This window comes from Podarcis liolepis (assembly GCF_965112155.1).
Source record: "Podarcis liolepis genome assembly, chromosome: 15".
Classification (NCBI taxonomy): domain Eukaryota; kingdom Metazoa; phylum Chordata; class Lepidosauria; order Squamata; family Lacertidae; genus Podarcis; species Podarcis liolepis.
Genome location: NC_139566.1, coordinates 44,862,932 through 44,883,699, shown reverse-complemented (window position 1 = coordinate 44,883,699; position 20,768 = coordinate 44,862,932). Strand labels below are relative to the sequence as shown.

General features: G+C 52.1%; 1 protein-coding gene across 2 annotated transcripts in view; it reads left to right on the top strand.

The window, feature by feature from the left end:
• ZNRF3 (zinc and ring finger 3) overlaps positions 1-20,768 on the top strand; it is a 73,257-nt gene that overhangs the window by 44,541 nt on the left and 7,948 nt on the right. For both annotated transcript variants that reach the window (XM_083476681.1, XM_083476680.1), the window contains exons 3-7: positions 15,258-15,332; positions 15,498-15,629; positions 18,284-18,394; positions 19,741-19,908; positions 20,542-20,644. In XM_083476681.1, coding sequence (XP_083332807.1) covers positions 15,258-15,332; positions 15,498-15,629; positions 18,284-18,394; positions 19,741-19,908; positions 20,542-20,644 — 589 coding nt within the window. The remainder of the gene's footprint in view (positions 1-15,257; positions 15,333-15,497; positions 15,630-18,283; positions 18,395-19,740; positions 19,909-20,541; positions 20,645-20,768) is intronic.

The window sequence follows — 20,768 nt, the reverse complement described above, 5'->3', positions numbered from 1 at the left end:
AACCCTCACTCCCACCAGATGCTGGGTATCTGTCTAAAGCCAGGTCTGTTGCAAGGCACTAAGTGCCCCAGCCCACTGCTGCTCTTAATAATGTCCCTCCTGGGCCCTCCGCTCCCCTCCCCGTTGGCAGCGTAGAGCTCCTTCTGCCTTGGTCAGGCAGAGGCACCTGAGAGTCTCCCTCCACTGGAGAATGACCCTAGTCCATGAATGACTCTTCCTTGCCAGAGAGGCTGTTCAGCTTTCCGTTTCCATCTCCTGATGTTGCTCTTGCCAAACTTAGAAGCTGGCATATTTCCAACTCTAAGTCTGTGTTTTGTGGCAAAGGTCAAGCTGGATGCATTCCAAGGCGGCCCCTTTTGGGAAGACAACCGCAGGCATCACTGCAAGGGAGCCATCGCTGCCCCCCCAGCCTCAGCTGTGGCTGCAAATGGCTGCTGGCAGACCAAGAGCTGTGGTGGTCAGTGAGGCTGAGGCCAGGACAGCCTTTGGGAGCAGCACCAGGCAAAGAACAGCCCTGGGATGGTGCGGGGCAGGGAGTGGCAGTCTTGACTCTTGCCAGAGGGCCATTGGCAGGGCTGAGGCATACCTTTTTTTAAAAAAAGGGAAAAAAGAATGCTTATGAGGTTCCGACCCACCTGGAAAAGTGTGAGAAGTTGGTACTGGTTTTTCTCAGCACTGTGCAATGGGCAGCTGAGCCAGAAGGGCTTGAGTTGTGGTCCTGTTGGGTATCTTCACTTAACCCAGGTGGGGGCAGATGTTCTTCCAAGCAGGTTGTTGTTCCCCTGGAGAATGTGGGCACCCTCACCCAGCAGCTCTCCAGGGAGCAAGGGCCCCCAGGGAATACCTGCATTAGTTCAGTGATTCCCCACCCCACCCCGCACTGTTCATACATACACACACAGTTCGTTTTGGCAGACTGGTGTCCACTGATTGAAGAAGCTGCCTTACTGCCTGACTTCTAAAGTGGAGGACTTACCCCCCACAGCAGTGAAGAGTACTGGGTGGATACCTTTGCTGCATCAGACTGATGTTCCTTTTGGGCAAAGTACCGTTCCTCGTTAGGCTGACCAGGCCTAGTTGGGGGTAAGGACACCAAGAGAGCATGCAGGGAGCACCCTGGCTTCCAGCTGCTAAGGGCCCTGCTCCTTTCCAGGGTGAGGAATAGGATTCCCCTAGGGCAGGACTGAGGAACCTGTGGGGGCCTTCCAGGTGCTACTGGTGCTCCCCTCAGCCCTGACCATTGGCCATGGGGGCTGTCGGGAGTTGTAGTTCAGCAGCATGAGGAGGCCAAGAGGGCATTCCTGTGATAAGGGCAGGTGGCTGACGGTGGCTGGTTGTGAGAGAGGGCCTAGTGAGGTCAGAAGAAGCTGTTAGGACAACTGTGAAGTGGCACTATCCATCTCCTTGCTTTTATTTCTGGGATGGGTGCAGAGGAGGGCAACCAAGATGAAGCCTTATGAGGAACGGTTGAAGAATGAAGTATGGGTATGTTGAGCCTGGAAAAGAGGAGACTGGGAGGAGATATGCTAGCCGTCTTCAGAGATCTCAAGGGCTGTCACATGGCCATTTGTCAAGGATGCTTTAGTTGAGATTCCTGCACTTCAGGGGGGTCAGACTAGATGACCCTTGGGATCCCTTCCAGCTGTACAGTTCTATGATTCTGTGATTTTGTGTTTGTGCTCGGGTGCTACCTTGAGCCTGAAGCATTGTGCAAGAAAGGCAGTGGTGCTATTGCTGCTTTTCTATAGGGAAGAGAAGATCCCATCCTCTCCGCCCCCCATGCTCTGACTCCTCTGTTGAACTGGGTATTAACGCCCAACTCTTCATTTCCAAGTGGGCACAGCAAGACAAGCACCCTCCCCTTTCTTTCTGGTGCCTGTACCCTGCCCTTCTCTCTGAGGACTTGGCTCTGTTGGTGCTGCGGCAGGTGGGGGTGTTTGGAAGGGTGTTGCCCCCTTGACTGATCAAGGCATCTTGAGGGCTCTTCTTGACTGATCCAGTGATCTTCTGAATAGAATGGTCAGTTTGGGGGCAGAGAGGGGAGAAGAGTCGAGAAGCCCTGGCCTCATCTGGACAAGATTTTCCTTCCTGAAGGCCAGCTTGATTCTGCTAGGCTAATCCTGCCCCCTTCCTTCGGAGGTGGGGGGAGGAGGTTGCTTTGAGCCATGGTGGCGCACAGGCTGCTGTTTCTGCTGCTTGGTTCCCAGGCTGGGAACCCACTGAGCCCGTTTCCATGGCCACCACAAAAAGTGCCTGGTGCCGGCTGCTTCAAAGAGACACCCCCCACCCCTGCCACCAGGCCTTCGTGTTGTGGGGGAAAGGAGCAGAGGCTGCCTCTCTGGAGTTGTCAACACCAGGTTGCTCCATATCAGCCCTTCCTTTTCCTGGAGATTTTGGCGAAGGGACTGGGAGGCTGGCCAAAACCTCTCCATCGAGGAAACGGCTTTGAGGATCCTTAGCTGAAGAAATTCTTCCCAGATTTTGTGAGTCAGAAATACCTGACCTTGTCTGTGGAGAGATGCTTCTCTGCATTAGCAGTTGACCCCCACTGGGGTGGGGTGGGATTTTGGCTCATTTTGGCTAACAAGATTTGCAACTTTCACTCAAGTTGGGCTTCTTGGAAAGTGAGCAATATGGCCAATGTTTAAAAAGGAATCAGGGGTGGGGGGTGAGGAAGCATGTGAGTTCTTCTGGGCAATAAATAAGTGGAAAGTGTGATCAAGGAGAATTTGTAAGTGTTATGAATAAGCAAATGATAGCAAGGCGGTCAATGACTTCTAGTCACAATGGCTGTGTTCTACCTCCACTGCCAGGAGGCTGCAGGTCTCTGAATACTCGCTGGGAATTGCGGGTGTGGGTGTGGGGGGGCCTTTTATTGGAGCATCTTGTTGGCCAGCGTGAGAAGAGGAGGCTGGACCAGATGAGCTTCCTTGGGCCTGATCCAGCTGCCAGGCTCTTAGGTTCTTTCAGTGGCGTAGCGTGGGGGGTGCAGGGGGGGGCGGCCGCACCGGGCGCAACATCTGGGGGTTAGGGTTAGGGGGCGCAAATCCACGGGTTAGGGGGCACAAATTACTTGCCTTGCCCCGGGTGCTGACAACCCACGCTACGCCACTGGGTTCTTTAAGAGGGTTTGCAAGCCTCTGGACAAGGGTGTAGATACTGGGTACCCCCCTTTGTTTCCCCTGCCCCCCCATTTATCTCCCCTTTCCACATCCAGCATTGGGGGGGATAAGAGGCGTTGTTATCCACCCTGCTTCTTCTTTGTACACATAGAACACAAAGGGCTTTCAAAGCCTTCCCATGTGTCTCCTTTGCTTCCCTGATGTTGGAGGTGGAAATGGAAAAAATGGGTGGAAATAGGGGCAGCTTCAAAGAGCAGGCCTGGGAGGGAGAAGTGGTCCCCCCCCCTTTGAGCAAGGGGTGCCGGTTGATAGACAGTGGGAAGCATGCCTTGCTCCAGCAAAGGAGCAGTCAGGAGTCCGCTCCTTGAAAGTCCCACCTCCAGCCCACGATGCCATGTATGACTTCATGTGTAGTATAATAATAATAATAATAATAATAATAATAATAATAATAATAAATTATTTATACCCCGCCCATCTGGCTGGGTTTCCCCAGCCACTCTGGGCAGCTTCCAACAGAATATTAAAATACAATAGTCTATTAAACATTAAAAGCTTCCCTAAACAGGGCTGCCTTCAGATGTCTTCTAAAAGTCCGATAGTTGTTTTTCTCTTTGACATCTGGTGGGGAGGCCTAGTGGGCCAAATTTAGCCATTGGGCCAGAGGTTCCCCACCCCTGAAATGAACCATAACATCTGGTTCCACATGGTCAACTTGGGAGCTTTCAGTCAAAGTGTCCAGAGTGGCCGAGGGAATCGCCGGTGTTCTTGGACTCCAGAGCAGAGCTGAGGTGCAATTCCAAACTAAACACGAGCTACCTGTAAAGTCGAAAAGGAAACCCCTCCCCTCCCTCCTGGTTCCTCCTTTGCAAGCTAAATAAATGGAAAGAGACAGCATTGGGGAAGCAATGGGTCTCTTGCTCCCCTCTTGCCATAGTGTCAGGCATGGAGGAATATTAGGAGTTCCAGGGGGCTTCTGGACAAGCTGCTCTGTTTGGGGTGGGGGCCGGGAACTGACTTCAAACTCTCCTCCCAAAAATGCTCTCCACGTGGGCCCTGCAGTATGACTGGTGCCAAAGCCTGCAACCCGCCCTGAGACTATGGCATTGGCCGGCTTGTCTGCAAGGGACTAATGAGCCTGCCTGTTTATTGGCAGTGGTTAACCTCTCGCAAGTTAGCGCTCCCTCGCAAGCCATGGCCGCAACCGCCAGCACCGCAGTGTCCGTGGTGAGGGGGCTGGGTGCCAGGCAAATAGGCACGGCTGGCAGAGAGGGCCGAGGAGAGAATGCCCACGCTGGAGAGCATGCAGGAGAAAGTGGGTCTGGCTTTCCTAGTCAAGCTTTTTATTCCTGCAATGCAAGGCCAGGGGGAACAACCCACAGGCCCTTTGCCTCTCTGTCTCTCTGTCACCAGAAACATTTGCTAGGAGCAGGCTTCCCAAAAGGAGCCGACCTGCTGGGAGACGTTCTCCAAGCAACGCCTTCCATCTCAGCTGGTCTGCTGTGGAGCGGCTTTGGCAAACGAGACCCCTAATCAGAGGTGGAAGGGTTTCTGTTTTTGTTTTTCTGTAATCCTCGTCCCAAGGCTTCTGCAATGCAACTCTGTTCCTCTGATTGTGTGGAGAGAAGTTTCCAGTTTTGTAATAACTCTTCCTTTTGAAATGAAGCAACATGTGAATTTGGGACGCAGAGTGGCGTGGCCTCCACAAGAGCCATCCAGGGAGCAGGAGCAGCTCTGAAGGACCCCACAGAGCCAGGCTGGCCACAGAGCAGCTTTCCCAGGCAATAGGGAAGGGAAGATGTTTCTCGGGGACCAAAGCAGCAGCTGGGGAGGAAAGGGGCTGTGCTGCCTATGGTGTGTTTCGGGGGGGGGGGCAGTAATTGAGAGAAGGCGGCTTCCCCTGGCTAACAGAATGATAAGGCATGCATTATTCCTTGGCATGAAGGAATCTCATAATAATAATATATCCCGCCCTCCCCAGCCAAAGCCGGGCTCAGAGCGGCTAACAACAGTAAAATAAATACAACATTCTAAAATCATTTCATTGTAAAATTAATTCAAATCAGATTAATGGCAACCATTGGGCTAGAGTTCTGTGAGGATTGCCAAAGGAGGGGGTCAGGCTGTGCCCTGGCCAAAGGCCTGGTGGAACAGCTCTGTCTTGCAGGCCCTGCGGAAAGATGTCAAGTCCCGCAGGGCCCTGGTCTCTTGTGAAAGAGTGTTCCACCAGATCGGAGCCACTGCTGAAAAAGCCCTGGCTCTGGTTGAGACCAGCCTAAACTCTCTGTGGCCCGGGACCTCCAAGATGTTTTTGTTTGAAGACCGTAAGGTCCTCCGTGGGACATACCAGGAGAGGCGGTCCTGTAGGTACGAGGGTCCTAGGCCATATAGGGCTTTAAATGTTAAAACCAGCACCTTAAACCTGATCCTGTACTCCACCGGGAGCCAGTGCAGCTGGTATAGCACCGGGTGAATGTGATCTCGCAGTGAAGACCCCGTAAGGAGTCTCGCCGCAGCATTCTGCACCCACTGGAGTTTCTGGGTCAGTCTCAAGGGCAGCCCCATGTAGAGTGAGTTACAATAATCCAGTCTGGAGGTGACCATCGCGTGGATCACATTCACTGCACGTCTTCCTGGGAACTGTGGTAGACCTTTGCAAGTTATTAATGGTGCCAGTACAATTTCTGGTCCCTCTCTTTTGAGGTCCTGATCCTGCAGTGGTGGCGGAAGGGTGTTGCAATGCTGCAGTTGCACAGAACGCGGCTGCAGGTGGGGTGGGTGGCCCTCTTTCTCTGTGCCCCACCCCACATCTGAGAAGTAAAAATCCCAAGCATTCAGTCATAGAAAGAAAAATGGAGCTGTTGATTTGCATCTGCCTGGTGGAATGGTTCTTGCTCTTATCCCCACCCCCATCTCTCCCAGTTGGCCGCTCTGCAATGTTAGAGGAGATGCACACCTCCTCCTCAAAGCACCGAGGGAACCAGGCAGAGGGCCTTGTTGGTAGTGGCGCCCGCCCTGTGGAATGCTCTCCCAGCAGATGTCAAACAGATAAAGAGCTACGCGATTTTTAAAAGACATTTGAAGGCAGCCCTCCTTCAGGGAAGCTTCTAGTGTGTAATGTTTGGTTGTGTTTTTACTATTTTTGTTTGCCTGGAGTGGCTGGGGCAAGCTAGTCAGATGGGCGGCATGTAAATTTATTATTATTATTATTATTATTATTATTATTATTATTATTGGAGCAGCATCGTCTTTCAGGGGGCCCAGCACTTGCCAGGAGATGAGCAGCAGAGGCACCTGCTCTCTTCAGTGTCCGCTGGTTTTCGTCAGGGTCATCTTCGCTCCCATCTGCACCTATACATTTGCAGCAGCTTCATACCACTTTAAAGCAGCCATGGCTTGTCCCAGAGAATCCTGGAAGGTGTAGTTTTCTCAGGGTGCTGAGAGCTGTGAGTGTTACTGAGTGCCTGAACATGTATGTGTGTCACCACTCGTGGTGAGATACACATACTGTCAAAGAGTTTTGGATGCTTTTGCTGGAGCTATAGCCTGCTTTCCATTTATGAATACATGTTTTATCCTTAACCCTTATGCCCACAAAAAGTTATTATTACACAAAAGGAAAAGAAGGTTGTTTTTTTACATGAAATGAAATTGACAAACTAGATATAGGTGTCTCCCCACTTCTGCGGGGGTTACGTTCCCAGCTACTGCGCTTACATGTGAAATCACATATAGTGGGGAGCACCATCTAAAAAGCAAAACTCCACCAAAAATCTGTCGGACTCCAGCTTTCCACAGGCCTCAAAGGTTGGTGCAGAGCAGGGCCGTAGCGAGGAGGTGGCAAAGTGGGCGGCCGCCAGAGGCGCAGGCGGGAGGGGGGCGCTAAATCAAAGTCTGTGCCTTTCCTGAAAATGGCACCCCAGCGCTGCAGGAGGCTCTGGGCTGCTTCCAGCATGCTCCCAGCGCTGCTCCGGCACCATTTTCACCCTCGGGGCTGCGCCGGGGTGGTTGGCTGGTGCTGAAGGAGAGGAGGGCTCGTGCCGGCAACCACCGCTCCATCCAGCGCTACTCAAACCCATCTGCCACCGCAACCAAGCCTGGTGGCCGCCTCTGCACCAGCTCCGCCTTCCCACCATCATGCTTGGTTGTGCCCGTCCCGCCTTCCTGCTCTGCTCTCAGGCGCATTTGGAGCCCTGGTGACACTGGGGAGTGAGTGCGAGGCTGGGCGGGTGCAGGCGAGGGGGCGCGCAAAAACATAGGGAGAGGCAGCCCCCCAACTACACCCCTTAATAACCCCAGACTTTGAGGGAATGGGCTGAGCCTTCGCCTTGCGCTCTCCAAAGCGCTGACGCTCCTGGGGTGGGGTGGAGCGGGGGAGGCAGTTGCAGCCCCCGCGGAGTTAGTGCGCAGTCACCGGGTGCTCCCTTACCTCCCCCGAGGAGGAAGGTGGGATCCACACGGCTGCCCCCCTCCCCGGGTGCGCACCAGGAGGGTCCCACCACCTGCCAGTCCCATCTGCTGGCAGCCACCGCCAGGGGCTGAGCCCACCATCGCCCCATGAGAAGCAGAGGACTGGCGAAAGCACAACGGGGTCAGGAAGGCGCAAACGGACGCCCCCTCTCCGGGCTCCGGATTCTCACACCCCTCGCATTTAATGTGAACTTAAAACAAGCGAGCAGCAGCCTTGCCGTTTCTCCCTTAATTTCGTAGGTGCTCTTCTGCCTTGTAGGAGGGCTGCGAAAGGGCGTGTGGCCTGTGCGGATTCATGCCATCCTGAAGGGCTTTTGGGGCGGGGAGAGGCCCAGCCGCAACGGCAGACCCCGGAGCCTCTCTCTCCAGGGACTGCCTCTCATCCGCATGGAAGAGCAGCCAAGTGCCGCCCGCTGCTCTGGATCACGGAAAATACGGGGAAGAGTCTTTCCCACCAGGGTAGGACTTTTGAGACAGAAGGCCAGGTCACCACCACTCGGGAATAAACAAGAGGGTCCACATAGCTTAGAGAGTTGCTTCAAGATAGAAATTTTACAAATAACAACATTTTGTGTGTGTGTGTTTTTAAAAACTGTTCTCCATCAATTACCGGTACAGTGGTACCTCGGGTTAAGAACTTAATTCGTTCTGGAGGTCCGTTCTTAACCTGAAACTGCTCTTAACCTGAAGCACCACTTTAGCTAATGGGGCCTCCTGCTGCCGCCGCCACACAATTTCTGTTCTCATCCTGAGGTAAAGTTCTTAACCCGAGATACTATTTCTGGGTTAGCGGAGTCTCTAACCTGAAGCGTCTGTAACCCGAGGTACCACTGTAATAAGAACTGAACTTTCCATTGAGAATTATCAAAGGGGTAGGGTAAAGGGTTACCACTTGTCCTGTTTAATATAGGATTGTTCCTTATTTCAAAGTTGTGTCCTATGTTGATTCAATACAGGACAGTTTGCCCTGTATTTCTCCTGTTTCTGCTCTGCTCCTGTACTCTTTTTCTCTCTCTCTTGTGTGCGAAGTTAAGGATCCTCTCTAATTGCCGGCCTCTGCTCTTACAGGAAAGACACTTTTTCCGGCTTGGCTGGAGAAACTGTCTCATCTTTCCTTTTCCCCCTTTCCCTTTCTTTTCCTTTTTCCTTTCCTTTCTTGTCCTTGCTCCCTCTCCTCATTCGAGCCCCAAGGAGGAGCAAACCTGGGCAAGGCTTTCATGTTGTCCCTTTCAGTTCCCTGAAGCCTTGGCTGGGTTAAGGTGACCATCTGTAGCAGGGGTCTGCAACCTTTAAGACAAAAAGAGCCACTTGGACCCGTTTTCGAAGAAAAAAAAACCTGGGAGCCGCAAAACCATTGCGACATTTAAAACAAATATATCTCCGGAGCCGCAATCTGACAGCGGGCGGGAAGGTGACGTCGGGACGGTGCGTGACTAACACACGCACCGCCCTCATGCGACGTCACAGCCAGTACAGCGCCCGCCACAGTGAGGAGTGTCGGGGCGCACAATGCGCCTCCTCCCCTCGCTAGTATCCGCCCCGGAGCCGCGGCAAAGGTGTAAAAGAGCCACATGCGGCTCCGGAGCCGCGGGTTGCAGACCCCTGATCTGTAGAGTTGCAGCCTGGGAGCACTGGGCCCCCTCAGGCCATTTGACATCATATTTTCTTCTTCTTTGACAATCCCTCATAGCCGAGTAAGATTGTTTTCCATAAACACGGTTTTAACACAGTAAGTGACTGTGGAGGCCAGTTCTGGATCCACACGTCCTTCCACAGTGGGGACAGAGGTTTCCTGGCAGGAGTTCATCATGGTGAAGGTTTGCCAAGCGTGCCTTCTTCCTAGCACGTTTCTCCCTTGTGTCCTGAGTTCGAGCATCTTCAAAGCCCATGACACCTTTGGTCAAGGCTGTTCTCCAACTGGAGCGCTTGCAGGCCAGTGTTTCCCAATTGTCGGTGTTTATACTCCATTTTTTAAGATTTGCCTTGAGACAGTCATTAAACTTTTTGTGTTGACCATTGAGCATTACGCTTTCCATTTTTAAGTTTGGTATAGGGTAGTTGCTTTGGAAGACGATAGTCAGGTTTCCGCACAACATGACCAGTCCAGTGAAGTTGATGTTGAAGAATAATTGCTTTGACACTGGTGAGCTTTGCTTCTTCCAGTACACTGGCATTAGTTCGCCTCTCTTCCCAAGTGATGTGTAAACATTTTCGGAGACACCGTTGATGGAATCTTTTGAGGAGTTGGAGATGGCGTTTATAAGTAGTTCATGTTTCACAAGCATACAGTAAGGTTGGTAGTACAATAGCTTTGTAAACAGTGGTACCTCGCAAGACGAAAAACGCGCAAGACGAAAGAGTTTTCCATTTTTTGAGTCATTCCGCAAGACGAATTTCCCTATGGGCTTGCTTCGCAAGGCGAAACATCTTGCGAGTTCTTATGAGTTTGTTTCCTTTTTCTTAAAGCCGCTAATAGCCGTGCTTCGCAAGACAAAAAACCGCAAGACGAAGAGACTCGCGGAACGGATTAATTTCGTCTTGCGAGGCACCACTGAACAAGCATTTTGGTTTCCCTGCCAATGTCCCAGTCCTCACTCTGCACTCACAGAGCTCAGGCGATGCTGGATTTCGGCATCCGTGTCGGCCCTTGTGGAAAGATAACTGCCCAGGTAGGAGAAGTGATTGACATTTTCCACTGTTACACCATTGAGTTGGATTTGTGGTGCTGCAGAGGGATTGGTTTGTGCTTGTTGGTGCAGCACTTTGGTTTTTTGGGTGTTGAGCGATAGGCCAAGCTTTTCGTAAGCTTCTGCGAAGATACTTAGGATAGTTTGGAGGTCATTCTCTAAGTGTGTGCACAATGTGTTGTCACCAGCTGAAGCTCTCTGACTGAAGTTACCTTACTCTTTGCTTTCAGCCTGCTCAGATTAAAGAGTTTTCCATTTGTTCGATATATGATTTCTACTCCAGAGGGGAGTCTCCCATCGACAAATTGTAGGATCATGGCAATGAAAACACAGTGGTACCTTGGTTTACAAACACTTCCGGTTACAGACTCCGCTAACCCGGAAGTAGCACCTCGGGTTAAGAACTTTACCTCAGGATGAGAACAGAAATCTTGCCGTGGTGGTGCGGCAGCAGCAGAAGGCCCCATTAGCTAAAGTGATACATCAGATTAAGAATGGTTTCAGGTTAAGAATGGACCTCCGGAACGAAGTAAGTTTGTAAGAGTTGGGGCGATAACACAACCCTGTTTAACACCTGATCCCACTGTGAATGGTTCACTTTGGGAGCCACTGTTATCTGCGATTGTTGCTGTCATATTATCATGGAGGAGCCGAATGATGTTCGCAAATTTATCTGGGCAGCCAATTTTCAGGACAGTCCACAGGGCATTACGATTTACAGTGTTGAAGGCCTTAGGTCAATACATGCCATATAGAGGGGTTGGTTTTGCTCTCTGCATTTTTCATGAAGCTGTCAAGGAGTGAAAATCATGTCCACTGTCCCCCTAGAAGATCTAAAACCATTTTGGGATTCAGGGCGGGTCGTCTTGTTAGGAGAAAGTTTGCTAAGATCCTTGCAATAATTTTGCTGGCCGCAGCCAATAGAGAGATGCCTCAGTAGTTTCTGCAATCCATTCTGTCATCTTTTTTAAAGAGATTGATAATTTTGGCACCCCTAAAGTTTGCTGGGATCTGCTCTCCCAGATTTTTTTAAATATGGTATTATAATGTAAAATTATCATTGTGGAACAAATCAGTTTGTATGTTATTGTCTGTATGTTTCATTTAGACCTATCTGTATTGTTTTACAACTGAATTACATTTTAAAAACCCTCTCAACTCACATCAAAATGTCATTTTCTTTGTGGAAACTTTTTATTAAGAAATAATAAATTAAATATTGGGTTTTCTGTGAAAAAATTCATTCCAAGGTGAAGTGCGTGAGGAATTGAATGGGTGAAGGGGGGGGTTGGAGGAGAGGCGAAAAGAAGAGCTAATTTGTCCGTCGCTAGGGGGCACAATCTGTACGGTTCTGCCAGGGGCACAAGATCTCCTAGCTACGGCTCTGGGGCAGAGGGATCGCAGTTGCAAAGGCTCCTGGGATTGCTAGCTGTTTTGCTGCTCTTCTCACGCCATTTTTGCAGTTTAAATTGATTGATTTCACTATTTCCTGGTGCCTGCGAGTTGAATGCAGGTAAGTGGGGAGACGCCTATAAGCTGCTTCGGACAGCAAAATTACAGTTCAAGCAGCCAGGAAATCCCACACCTTGATCTGAAGAGTGGAAGATCATTCCATTTTTTCAAAAGTCTGTAGGAACATGAGCGTGACAGTTTTGGCAGCAGAACCCGCACTGCTCCTAAGTTAAGAAATGGAAAGGGAGGAAGAGAATCTCTGTTCTTCCTTGGGATCGCTGAATGAAGGTCCTCTGTGGGTCTGGGGGAGCCAGCTGACCTTGGTCAAGGCATCCCAGTGGAGATGAGCAATTTATACAATTTCCAATAGTCCTGTTGTCTTTCCCCCAGAGTTCCTGCCCAGCTTCACCTCACTCACCTTCCAAATTTAGTGTTTGAAATAAACTCATCCTAGAGGGCTGTGACTGAACTGGTTATCTTTTGTCTGCTCTCTGACTTCAAGTTGTGTTAGCCATTATCTTGATGGCCCCCTTTCAGGTGGTGAAGAGACTGCAATGGCAACTAATTTTACATGTGCTGACCTTTATGCCAGGTGGAAGGAGCTCAGGATGTTTCCTGAATGCCTTCTGGACATGTTTTGAGATCAGACTTGTGCTGAGGTCCTCGTGGAGCGTCTCCTGTCATATTAGAGTTATGTCATTTTTCTTCCCTATGATCCATAGTAATAAACTACAGCAGTGTTTCCCAAACGTTTTTGGGCAACGGCACACCTGCTTACCGGAAAAAAATCTCGCGGCACACCACCATTAAAACCCCGCCCCGTGACGTCAGCGCGCAGCGTCACGCGGGGGGGGGACGCACAAAAGTGAACGTTTTTTCCCTTCCCCTTGCCGGGGTGGGAGGAGGCAGCAGAGCGAGGGCAGCTGAGGCGGCGGCGGCGATAGCGGGCGGAGGAGGAGCCGTCGCCGGGAGTTGCTGCTGCTGCTGTTGCTGTTGCTGCCCGGACATGCCGGCCTCCTCCTCCTCCGCTGTCTCGCGCTCCTCCCTTTTGCGCGAGCTGCCCCGCCGCTCGGCACCACCACCGCGGAGCCGCCCCCGGCTCGACGCGGATCCTCGCCGCCGCCGCCGCCGCCTCTCGCCGCCCGACTCGCCCGCCTCCCTCCCACGGCACACCAGCCGGTGTCTCACGGCACAGTAGTGTGCCGCGGCACACCGGTTGGGAAACACTGAACTACAGAATAAGTTCAGATTCACCCACAGCCCTCTTCACCTTCGTCCCCTCACAGAGCTACGGTCCCTCTTCCCAGGGCTGCTGCTGCTGCTTGTTCTTTTGGTGTGCATTTTGCCTTCTCATTTTGCATGTTTAGGTTGTGTACTGCCCTGGGGTCTTCAGATGAAGGGTGGAATACAAATTTAATAAATAAATATAATAAATTAAAACTCTGGCAGTTGTAGCTCTGCAAGGGAACTAGGGGTGTTCTAATAACTCTCATCACCCTGAACAAGCTGCAGTTCCCAGGAAGCAATGGCTGTTTAAGGTGGCCTGATCCTGCTTTCAAGATGAAGCCTTGGTCAGGTGTCGGCACTGAGCCTTGCTCACAAAGCTGCCAGTGAAATTGGCGCTGAGGAGGAGGAGGAGGAGGAGCCGCCTAAGACTCATCACTGCCGGCTCTCTTGTTCTCCTCCTCCTCCTCCTTGTCCGTGCAGCATTTGGGGGAGCAGATTCTGCCTTTGAAGAGAGGGCGCCGCTTTTGTCCAGCCCATCCGTGCGCATGGCGGGCAGCCCAGGGTGCAACTGCCCCCCTTTCCTTTTTTGGACCTGGAGCAAAAACCTGCCAAGCTGCCCCCCCCCCCCCAGTGCTGCTCTGGAGGTTGCCAGGGAATCTCCTTCGCCTGGAGCAGCAGCAGAAATGGATGGCATTCCTTCCAAGGCTCTGTGTCTTGTACCAGGTGGCAGGTATCTAAAGCGAGCTGAGGCTGCCTTCAATGGGAAAACTCTGGAAATGCTGTTCTAAGAACTGCTGCTGCTGCTGCCCCTGGTATAAAAGCAGAAAGGGAATCCTGACCATGAGTCAGTAGCCCTGGGGAGCTGGCTGTGTGAGGGCCGCAAGCACCCCCCTCCTCTGCTCTCACTTATTTGGGGTACTTTGAGCCAAGCGTCAAAAGGCCAAGCACCTCTGTTTGAAGGCTGGCCAACCCAGCTCCTCTTTCAAGGGGGGCTCACCTTTAGCCCATCCACAGGGAGACCTGGGCTGCAGGCAGAGGGGGAGAGGAGCCCCCCTCCAGGGATGGAAGGTGAAGGACCACCACTTGCCTATCTCAGTCAGGGATTCAGCTTCTTCCCCACATCTCATCTGGGCTCTGCTGCTGGGGGGGGGCTGTGATTCAGCTGGGGGGGCCTATCAAAGGCCTCTTTGCACTTCAGTTACCCTGCCAGGGAGGGGAGGGGCAAGGCCTTCACCTCTTCCTATTCTTCCTTCTTGCGGTGGGGCAGGCAGGCAGGCAGCCACCCACCTGTGTAGTCCCGTCACCCCCCCCCCAGCAGGTGGTGGGCTGGCGGAGATCCCTCCTGCGCCAAGTTGCATGGAGGGGGGCTGAGGCTCCAGCCTGCTCCATGCTGCTGCTGCTGCTCCTGTGGCTTCCAAGCTTGCCTGAGAGCAGAGCAGAGGAGGAAATGGAAGAGGGAGGGAGGAGGACTCTGCAGTCTGTGGTGTGTTTGTGGCTTCTCTGCTTTGATCTCCTGCCAGGGAAACCTGGAAGGTCAGGCCAAGTTGCAGCGAAACTGTGGAGCGCGGAGCACGCTGGAATGCAGGAGTGGAGCCTCCCCGCCTGGGCAAGCCACCCAAATCTCTCGCTCTGGGGTGGGGGCTCTCAAGCTGGGCAAAGGCGTCGGGGGGGGGTGTCATCCTGGCTTCCGTTCTTACTCAACAGAGGAGCTATCATCAGGGTGGCATCAGCCTTGGCATAACTGCCCTGGACTGTTCCGGCAGCAGACCCAAAGAGTTGAAGATGGGGGCCCCCCCGGTGTTGTTTTATGGGCAGGGGAGGGGTGGCTCTGAGAATGATGTGCTTTGAGATCTCCTTTTTGCACCCCCCCTCCAAGTAGGTTAGGCTAGTGTGCCCTTCCAGGAGGGGGTGGACAAGGATGAGGTTGTTGGGCACAGTTTGTGTGGCCAAAACTACACCAAAGGCCAGAGAGGAAGGGAAAGACTTCATGCCGCACTGCAGAGGGTTGAGTTTTCCTTTGAAGAGCAGCGGCCTTTGTGGCCTTTGTGTCGGATGACGTGGGATCTGAGGGGCAGTTCCTGCCACTGGCGATGATCTGCCCAAAGCGCTTTGGGGCATCAAGTGGAGGCTTGTCCAGCTCATGGCTGACCTCGTGTGGCCAGTGCAAGGAGCTGCCTTTCTTGGGAGGGGATTTTTTCCTCCTCCTTGAGCTGCTGTTGACAGGCTGGGAAGGTAAGCGGGGCTGGAGTTGATTCTCTTTCTGTCTCTCCCTCCATCTTTCCCTCTCCACTTCCTGTAGGCCAAGCGGGCAGTTCAAAGAGGGGCCACAGCTGTCATCTTTGACGTATCTGAGAACCCAGATGCGATTGACCAGGTATGCAGCATCAAGTGTCTTTGTATTGTGAAAGGGGAGGGTGTACGGTTGTTGGTCCTCTGTTGATGGGGGACTGGTGTTTCCTGGTGAGCCTGCAATCTGCTTCTTTGCCAGAAAAAGGTTGATTTGCGGGGAGTAGCTTAACCTTTCGCCATTTTGTTCTAGTTGAACCAGGGCTTGGAAGACCCCCTGAAAAGGCCCATTGTGTATGTGAAAGGAGCAGATGCTGTCAAATTGATGAACATTGTCAACAAGCAGAAGGTTGCCCGTGCCAGGATTCAGCACCGGCCTCCACCGGTAAGGCGACCCGGCAGGTCCCTGTCAGGGGCTTTCTGTGGGCTGCTCCCCTTCTTTATTGCAGCTTGCTAACTGGTGGGCAGAGCCCTGCAAGCCTAGCTGGGATCTTAGTATTTAACCTTAAGTTAACAAAAAATAATAGAAATGTTTAGGAAATTAATCTTCAGATTAAAATATAATTCCCTCCCCCCAGTTGAATAGACTGCAACATGCTCCAGAACACCTCCTCCATCTTTCTTTCTTTCTCCCTGCTCCCTTTTCTGGTTGTTTGGCTCTTGCCTCTTGGCTCAGGGGCTGATCAGGGTCCCCCAAGGACCCACCGCTGGACTGACCTCATGGCATCGGGGGAGGGCTGGTCTTCTTAAGTGAGAATTCTGCCTCTTTTTTGCAAATGGAGCTGAAAGTGTGTAGTTTGTCAAGGTCATTTTTAGGGATTTCTTGGCGAAGCTGAGCTGTAAGATTCTGACCCAGTGGCACTCTGCCTCGCTCCAGGGGAAGGCTGAGCATACAGATATTCCTTCCGGCTGGCCTGGGCTTCCAGAAACATGTTTGGGTTGAGTAAACATTCTTCAGGGACTTTCACCTCTTAGTACTAGACAGTTAAAAGCAGCCAAACCCTCCCCTGCCTTCAGAAGAGCCTAATGAAATCCAAGCAATTGCTTTCTAGTGGCATGCTATAGAAATGGCTCTTGCAGTTAACAGCTGCATGGGAAAGAAGTCTTGTCACCTCCAAATGAAGAGGGCACAGTTATCAGTGGATGCCCTAAAGCCAGTAGCTAGTGGAAGAAAGAGTCGCCAGCCCAGACAGAGGCTTGGGAGCTGGACATAGCAATTCCTAGTAGGAGGCTGGGCAGGGGGATTGGGTCTTGGTGGGCAGGTGGGTGATGGTTGCTCAAAAAGGCACTTGAGTGAATGGGCAAAGTCCTTGTATTGGGGGTGGGGTGGGGTCTTTGAAAGTGCCTTTCCATGAAAACTACCGTATTTTTCTCTCTAACACGCAGATTTTTTCTCCTAAAAAGGAAGGGGAAATGTCTGTGCGTGTTATTGAGTGAATGTGTGGTCCCTGAAGCCGACAGTCCGGAGTGGAGGGGCAAAAATCAGGCAAAAATCAAATCAAATCACGCGTCTAGGAGAAGGGAAACCTGAAAAGAGGAAGCTGCTGCTTTCCTGCATTCTGCTTCAGGGTCTTACTGCCCACCCTCCTCTGTTTCTTTACTGTGTTTGCTCAAACGGAACAAAGAGCAGGGAAAGCCCCTCCAGGCAAGAAGAGGGGAAAGCAGAGCGTCCTTCCTTCTAATTCCTCTCCGTGCTCCAGCTGGAAAACATGCAGGTGGGAGAGAGAGAGAGATTGCTGGCTGGCTTGGGTGGGGGGAACTTTTGCCTTCCTTTCCTCCCTCCCATTATACCCCACTCCTGCATTCTTAGCCAGCTGCTTCTCTGCACACCCCTCTCGTGCTCCTTGTCCCTTCTGTGTTTTTCCTTCCCTCCCCACTTAAAATGTGGTTAAAAAGCATGGATCCACATGGATCCTCAGGATCTTTGCATTGGGTCAGCCCAAATTCACCACCAGAGAACATAGCATGTCCATGGCTACAGCCTGCCCCCCCCCCCCAGATCATGCACCCACTGTTGTCTGGGGCTGCAGTGGTGCAAAAATGTGGTTACAAAGCATGGATTCATATGGATCCTCAGGATCTTTGCATTGGGTCAGCCCAAATTCACCATCAGATCACATGTCTGTGGCCACAGCATGAAGCACAAAAATGATACATCCACTGTTTCATTCAGAATGTTTTTTCCCTTGTTTTCCTCCTCTAAAAATGATGTGCGTGTTATGGTCAGGTGCGTGTTATAGAGCGAAAAATACGGTTATCTCACAGGAGCAAATCACTTCCCAATGAAAAGTTGAGGCTTTCATATGTGAAGGGCCTCTTCTAAAGCTGGCTTGATTCAGTCATGAAAATGTTTGCGCAGAGATTTTAGTAATGGGGAAGGGTGCTGATTTCAACTCTTGATGCAACACAGAAGAGAAATGGACTGAATTAGCACCAGGCTTTGGGATGTAGAATTCCCTTTCACAGAGTGAGAGCACAGAGAACTATTTTATGCAGAGTCAGACCCTTGGTCTGTCTAGTTTAGTATCATTGACGCTGCCGAGCAGTGAGCTTCTCTGCGATTCTTCAAGCCACAGATCTTTCCCAGTGCTACCTGAAGTTGTCAGGAATTGAACCCGGACCTTTTGTGCCCAAGGCACGTTGGAGGCAAGGATTGTGAACCAGGTCTCTGAGGTGGGGTTTCACCTGGCATTCAGCTCACTTCCAGCCAGGGACAAATCTTTGCAAACAGCAAACACACACTTGTCAGAGGAATAGGAAACAGGTTTCTGTGCATGCACAAGCCCTGGAGAATTTCTTATGAAAGCTTTCAGCAAACTCTGAAACCTCGGGATTCCTTTTGGAGTCTTTTGGGTGTGGCGTACCTCAAACTTTAACCGTTCCAGTTTAATTCAACATGTTAGCTGCTGCTGCCAGCTAAAAAATCTCTGCCTGCTTTGAATGTAACCAAAAGGCGTATGTCATTGAGCTGGAAAAAAGCTAACCCTGCTGATCTTTGTCCATCTCTTGCCTCCTCCTCTCCCTGATTTTTCTTCTAAGCAACCTACCGAATACTTCGACATGGGGATTTTCTTGGCCTTTTTCGTGGTGGTCTCTCTCGTGTGCCTTGTTCTTCTGGTCAAGATCAAACTGAAGCAGCGCCGGAGCCAGGTAAGTAAGAGCTGCCTGGGCCTCTAGCCGTGTGTTGCTGGGAAGGTGAATCACTTCCTCTGGAGAAGAGAGGCTGCTCTGGAAAGGTGGCAGCAGGCAGCTTCCTGGCAAGAAATGCTTTGGCCTCCGCTGGCCTTGGGGTGTGAGGGGCCTTCTGGGCAGACCTGCCCTACTGCTGCCTCTGGCTTTGTGAGGTGGGCCTAGAGTCTGCCCTGATTCCTGGGTGCCCAGGGCTGGCCAATTTAATGGGCCAGGCGGGAGTCTTGGCTTCCTCCTTGCCATGACCACCAGCAGCCATTTCAACAAAGCCCGAAGCACCAGTCCGGTCCTGATGGAGGCTCCTGCAGTGGGGAAGCAGGCTGCAAGGAGACAAAAAGAACTGGAGAAGGTGAGGGATTTAAAAGGGAAGAGGGGAAAAGGCACCTTCTGGAGGGAGCGGGTAGAAACATGCAAGGTTGGTCAAGATCCCTGGGGTAAATAGTCTCTGGGTGAAAAGAAAAGTGGCTCCTCTTCTGGCTTGGGAACTGAAGGTGGCCTCAAAGGATCACCTCTGCTTTCCTTTGGCTGGTCAATGGAGTTTGGAAATGTCCTAGGTTATGTTTTGGGAGTTGGTTTAATTAGCACAGGCAGGTTTATGGCATTGTTGGCAAATGCATTTGTAGTAATTTCAAAGCCTTCCTGACGTGCTGATGTCAATTGTTCTTGCTCTTGCATTTCCTGGAGGGTCCCATTGGCAGCCATGCCTGAGTTGCTGGCAGGGGCAGCCTCATGGCATGTGGATCCTCAGTGAGTGCCAGTCAGTGCTAAATGCACTGACCTAAATGGGGAGGGAGGGAGGCTTGCCCCAAGTGCAAATGCAACCAGTGGGGGCTCACGGTGCCGGAGGGGTGTTGCCCAGATCCTCCATGCTTCAGGATGGGCTCTCTGCAGGCAACAGGCCCTGCATTGCACTACTTTGAGGTGGGGAACAGCTCCAGCCCCCCCCCCCCGATGTTGGCCTCAGATCCCCATTGTCTCTGGTCGTTGGCCATATGAGCTGCTGCTGAGCGGAGCTGGGGCTCAGCAGCGTGAGATTAGTTGCGATGGCCCTTGGGGGTGCCTTCCATCTGTACCATTCTGTGATTCCGTTAACATCTGGAGGAAGTCCATACTGTGGCCCAGTGGAAAGGAGGAGATAAGTCCATTCCCACCCCCTTCACGGCATGTGTCATGCCCAGCCATTGCTTTACCCCTGGGCCTGACCCTGGCGCTGAGAATGTCATGCAGGGTTGAGTGAACGGGGGCTGCCACTGTGGGGCGCCCCGCTTCTGCATCCCAGGAATGCCCTTGTCTTTCTCCTGTTGCAGAATTCCATGAACAGGCTTGCTGTGCAGGCCCTTGAGAAGATGGAGACACGGAAGTTCAAGTCTAAGCTGAAAGGGCCCAGCGAAGGCAGCTGCGGGGCCCTGGACACGCTGAGCAGCAGCTCCACCTCTGACTGCGCCATTTGCCTCGAGAAGTACCTGGATGGGGAGGTGAGAAAGAGAGCAGGTGGCCTTTCTTTGTCATAGAAAAAGCACGCTTTCTACTCATGCGAAAACACCAGGCAGGCCCCACAAATAACCCAGGAATGCATTTAAAATAAAAGGACACGTTCTGCTTATGTAAAAACACGCTGATTCCCGGACCGTATGTGAGCCAGATTGAGAAGGCGATTGGGCCGGATTCGGCCCCCGGGCCTTAGTTTGCCTACCCCTGATCCTGGGTGTTAACACTTTCTGCGCTGCTTTTCTTCAGAAGCTTCTAGCAAGGCAGCTGGCCTCCCTGTTGCTGTTGGTGGGTGTCTTGAGTGTGCTGTGACAAGAGAGCCTCTGGCATCTGCTTGCGACACAAGAGTCTTCCTGGCTGCAAGGTGGAAGGGAGGGGGCTTGTTCTGCAAGGAAAAGGGGCTTTGGGCCCTATTCATACCATTTGCTGCCCTTTGAGGGGGCACCTGGCTGAGCATCTCCCTGTCACCTGAGCTTGCCAGGATGTGCGCCTGGTCGTCCTGGTTTGAGAAGCCGCATCCAGCCCAATCTCTGAGCTGCTCTGAATGAGCCAAAAGCCAGCTAGACAAAGGCCCCGTCCATGGCTGCTTCCACCCCTTCAGCTCCCGTTTGCTTCCACAGGAGCTGCGTGTCATTCCCTGCGCTCATCGGTTCCACAGGAAGTGTGTGGACCCGTGGCTTTTGCAGCACCACACCTGCCCGCATTGCCGCCACAACATCATTGGTGAGTTGTAGCACTGCACGTGCCCCAGGGGAAGAGGAAGATGAGGTCCATTCCTGCCCACCAAGGGAGATGGCTCTTGCTCTCCTCTCCATGGAAGGCTCAATAGACAAATACTTGGGAGTAG